This window comes from Corylus avellana, chromosome 3 (assembly GCF_965113065.1).
Source record: "Corylus avellana chromosome 3, dhCorAvel1.hap1.2, whole genome shotgun sequence".
Lineage (NCBI taxonomy): Eukaryota > Viridiplantae > Streptophyta > Magnoliopsida > Fagales > Betulaceae > Corylus > Corylus avellana.
The window spans coordinates 13,556,562-13,561,147 of NC_142492.1; the positions used below are offsets into that span (position 1 = coordinate 13,556,562).

At 39.3% G+C, this 4,586-nt stretch overlaps 1 protein-coding gene across 1 annotated transcript; it reads left to right on the forward strand.

Annotated features, from left to right (window-relative positions):
• Positions 1–1,930: 1,930 nt before the first annotated feature.
• LOC132174965 (ethylene-responsive transcription factor CRF2) lies at positions 1,931–3,646 on the forward strand. The gene has a single exon (XM_059586742.2). The coding sequence runs from the start codon at positions 2,664–2,666 to the stop codon at positions 3,627–3,629; it is 966 nt and encodes a 321-aa protein (XP_059442725.1). The 5' UTR covers positions 1,931–2,663; the 3' UTR covers positions 3,630–3,646.
• Positions 3,647–4,586: the final 940 nt, after the last annotated feature.

The window sequence follows — 4,586 nt, forward strand, 5'->3', positions numbered from 1 at the left end:
ATGTCTCATTACTCCACGGTAAGTGTGAGTAAATTCCAGTCATTCTTGCCCTTCTGTCTATTTTTTATTTTTTATTTTTTATTTTTATTTTATATATATATTTTATGTCCACATAAGAGGGGGAGGGAAGATTCGAACTAATGACCTCCGCTTCATAAAGCGTAATTCCCAGCTAATTAAGCTACCCCTTTGGGACTTCTGTCTAAATAATTAACATGTTATGAAAGAACTCGTATAAGAGTTATTTGTTCAAATAAATTTTATATTGTCCGACCACTTAGTCAAACAAATGAATTTTATATCAACAATTTATTGTTTGCTAAATTGCTTAACATATTGTGAAAAAAACTCGTATAAGACTTACATGTTCAAATAAATTTTAGGAGAAACTTTATAAAATACTCTTAAACTTTCATTCATTTATAAACTATCCCTAAAGTCCAAAAACTCTCACTATGACTTTTTTTTTGTCAAATATTTCAAAATTCCCAATATGCCTTTTTTTTATAAAAATAAAAATAAAAATTGCAAAGATTAGGCATTGGTCAAGATTTAACGGAATTTGCAAAAATACATGAACCTGAATCTTTGCAATTTTTTATAAAAAGAAACATGAGTATATTTTGAAAGTTTTGAAAATATTTCACGAAAAATCCTAATAGACAGGAGACATTTAAATTAAGAGTTTTTGAGTTTTGATAAATAATTTCAAAACGCGTAAAAATGCAGAATAACTTTGTAAAATTTATCTTAAATTTTGTAATGTCGAATCACCAAACCAGACTGGTAAATTATAACTCTCACTTAAAACAATGAATGAAAACAAAAATGTGGATCACGTGAGCAATTTTTCACAAAGGTATGCCTGCCTTGAATCACCATGGTCGCGATGATTCGAGAGGGTTGACGAGTTAAAACATAAAACATAAATGCTGGTTCCTGAGCAACGTCTCTGTTTGCCAACCAAAAATTTGGACATTTACCATGAAAACACCAAGATGTGGTTGGCAGAGGATAAGTGAGTAAAAACAAGCATGCATGGTTAACCAGCCCCTCATGCACCCAGCCTACTCAATATTATTGGCTCCAAGTCCTAGGTTGCCTCCCACGTTACACTTAGCTGTAAAATTCACTGGGTTAAATGGTAAACAAAGACTACCAAGTACGGACTTTTACAACTCATTGACCAAAACGCCCTAGCGAATAATTTCAATATGGTAAGTTTAGTGAAGAGTTAGCAGGCATATTCAATGGGCATTAATATCATTTTTCACCCGAGTTTAATTTTTTAAAAATTTCAGTCAAAGGAAAGGGGAAGGGGAAGGGGAGGGGGGTCTTTCTCATCTCACGTGACATGAATCCCAAATTCCCCAAAAAAAAAAAAAAGAAAAAAAAAAAAAAGAAAAAAGAAAAAAAATCCCTAATTCCCAGAACAAATCTTTTGCTGAGTCAGCACCTGCACACCACCAACTCCCTAATTCCCAGAACAAATCATCTCCATACTCACCCGTCGTTGGATCTCCTCTTTCTTTCATCTGCCACGTGGCGGATCACACGTGTCTAGTTATGCGGCGGCTTGTAAAATATCTCCCTTACAAATGTACAGTGAGATACAAGATTCTCTAAAATTTTTGTTAGAGTTTTTTGTTATCTTAATATTTCGAAAATATCTTTAATTTTTGTTGTAATATTTTTTTATTCTAAAATCCTTTGATGTACCGGCATTGAACTTTTCATATTGACTAAAGATAACTCAAATATTCCAGATTTATTTCAAAATTAGAATGATAAAATTTAAAAAGAAAAAGAAAAAAGAAATTAAAAGAATTGAATGGGCACTATACTAAAACCGGGTTTGCCGATTACGGCTGTTTGGGATCCTATAAAACAGGTGCTCTCGGTGTCCACCGCAACTGTGCTTAATTCTCTCTCTCTCTTTCTTCTCTCTCTCTCTCTCTCTCACATTTCTCATAGCTCTCTCTCTATCTCTCTCTTCTTTCTCTCTCTGTTTCTCAGAGTACTCTGTTTTCTTAAAACTTTGAGTCTCCGATGAAGAAGAAGATAATAGTCCATAAGAGAAACATTTGAAAGGTTCCAGAAATAGCAAAGTGCATGTTCGGATTAACCAGTTGAGAGAGAAAGGCATTTACGTGTCCCAGATTCGAAACATTTATTCGCTTTCCTTTCCCAGTAAAAGCCTTGGTCACTGGCCCTCTCTTTTCCTTTTTAGCTTTGAAACTTTCCCAGAAATTTCCCCTTTTCTTCTTGCTCTCTCCGACTCTCTCCCCCATTGCCCTTGTCTACTCCTCTCTCTGCTTGGGGCCGGGGGACTCTCTGTTCCCACATTTTTCTCTTTCTCACACACTGTCACGCTCACACTCTTTTTCTCGGCTCCTTTATTTGTGCAACTTTCGTTGAAATTTCTCGTCCTTTAATAAAAACCCTTTTGGAAGGACTATTAAAATCCATTAATGGTTGATTTCTCTCCGTTTTAAGCTTCTCTTTTACACCCTCCCCCTCTCTTTATTCTCTCAAAGGAATATCAAACTCCACTTTTTTTCCCTTCCCTATTTCACTCCAACCCCACTCTCTCACTCGCTCCCTCACTCACTCACTCACCCACTTGCCTTTCAATGCTCTGAGCCAATTAATTCCTCTGAAACATGAACCACCACACCCTTAATCTTATACCTCCCGTCAAATACACAGAGCACCATAACATTACCAAGCTTCTCAAATCCGCTCATCAAAACCTCCCAGACGCCATGAAACCCAGAGTTGTACGGATATCAGTGACCGACGGTGATGCCACCGACTCGTCCAGCGACGAAGAAGAACTGGCGTGCTTTGCGCGTCAGAGGGTCAAGAAATTCGTCAACGAGATCACCATCGAGTCGTGCCCCAGAGAAAATGATGAAGGTTCCAGGAGGAGCACTGTGAGAAAGAAGAAGAGTAGTTCTCGAGTTCCGGCGAGTCGCCGGGCGATGAAGGTTTCTCCGGCGGCGAGGAAGTTCCGAGGAGTCCGGCAAAGGCCCTGGGGCAAATGGGCGGCCGAGATCAGAGACCCTCTGCGACGTGTACGGCTCTGGTTGGGCACATACGACACGGCCGAAGAGGCTGCCATGGTCTACGACAACGCGGCCATTCAGCTGCGTGGTCCCGACGCGCTCACCAACTTTGCCACCCCGACGCCGGCAAAAGTCGTCTCCGGCTACAACTCCGGCGACGAGTCTCACAGCAACCACAACCTCTGCTCTCCCACCTCTGTGCTTCGGTGTCCCTCGCTTTCCAACGAAGAGGCCGAGTCAAAGAGCCCGGAAAGTACCAGAGGAGTCGCCGAAATCGGAGACACACGAGACGAGTCCTGCGTGTCCGAGAACTTTTCGGACTTTTCGGAGTACTCGGCCCTCGACTCTTTCATACCCAACGACATATTCGACTTCCCAAGTTCGGTACCGGATCTATTCGACGAGACGAGTCTCAGGAACGGCGTTTTCGGGGAAGACTACTGCGGAGATATGTTTCTTAGTTCGTGTGAGAATTTCGGATTCGGTTTCTCGAGATTGCACGTGGATGACTATTTCCAAGATATCGGCGATATATTCGGGTCAGATCCTCTTTCGGTCTGAGTAGAATGAATCACGATTCCCGTATTGCCAAAAGTCGGCAAATTTTGTATCGGCGGGAATGAAAAATATCGGATTTTTGTTTTCGATTTCGGTGTTTTTTTTTTTTTTTTTTTTTTTCTATTTTTTTTTATGTTAATTATTAAATTATTTATTTAATATCAATTTTAAAAATGTCCGTTACAGTAACGGTGACGGACAGAGTTTGGGTAATGTTCCTTGTTTTGTTCCAGTGTGGTTATGATATGCAAAGGCACGTGTCACAGATGCACGTGACAGAGGCACACATTTGAAATGAATTGAAATATAAATACACATGCAGTGTACATGTGCTTGAGAAGGTGAGCTTTTGTGAGTCTTCTTAAATGGGCTTTTGACGATTATATAGTGCGCTGTGCCCGACCACAATTACTATAATGACATTGGGTCAGGCCACCTACAATAAAGTTAATACCTTATAAATTGTATTTGTCCGTACATTTATAGCACCAATATTATAATTAATGGCTTTTTAATAAGTTTTGAAAAATGCTTGAAATACTATGACTTTTATTATAAACTCACGTGCCAGTCTAATGAGCGTTGCCAATATTTGATTTGTAACGAATTTATAGTGAAAGTTATAATACTATTGCCAACACTCATAATATGAGAGGTACCATTAGTGGGAAATTGCAAGACTTATTATTAAGGGACCCATTTTGGGCTAGACATAAAGAAATGTCTCAAATGAGTGGTAGCCGGAAAGGAAGACTATGCATAATCTTGTTAAATTCTTTTTGAAGTGAGACAACATTAAAACATGAAAAGAAAATACAAGTGAAGGGGCAGGAAATGGGATACCCTCATATTAACCAAAATTGGCAATGGGCATATGAGTAGCCCAACCCAATATTACGGGGCTACCGCTTGTAAGTATAGAAAGGAAGGTATCATTGTAGATGACCGGATTAGAGCCGC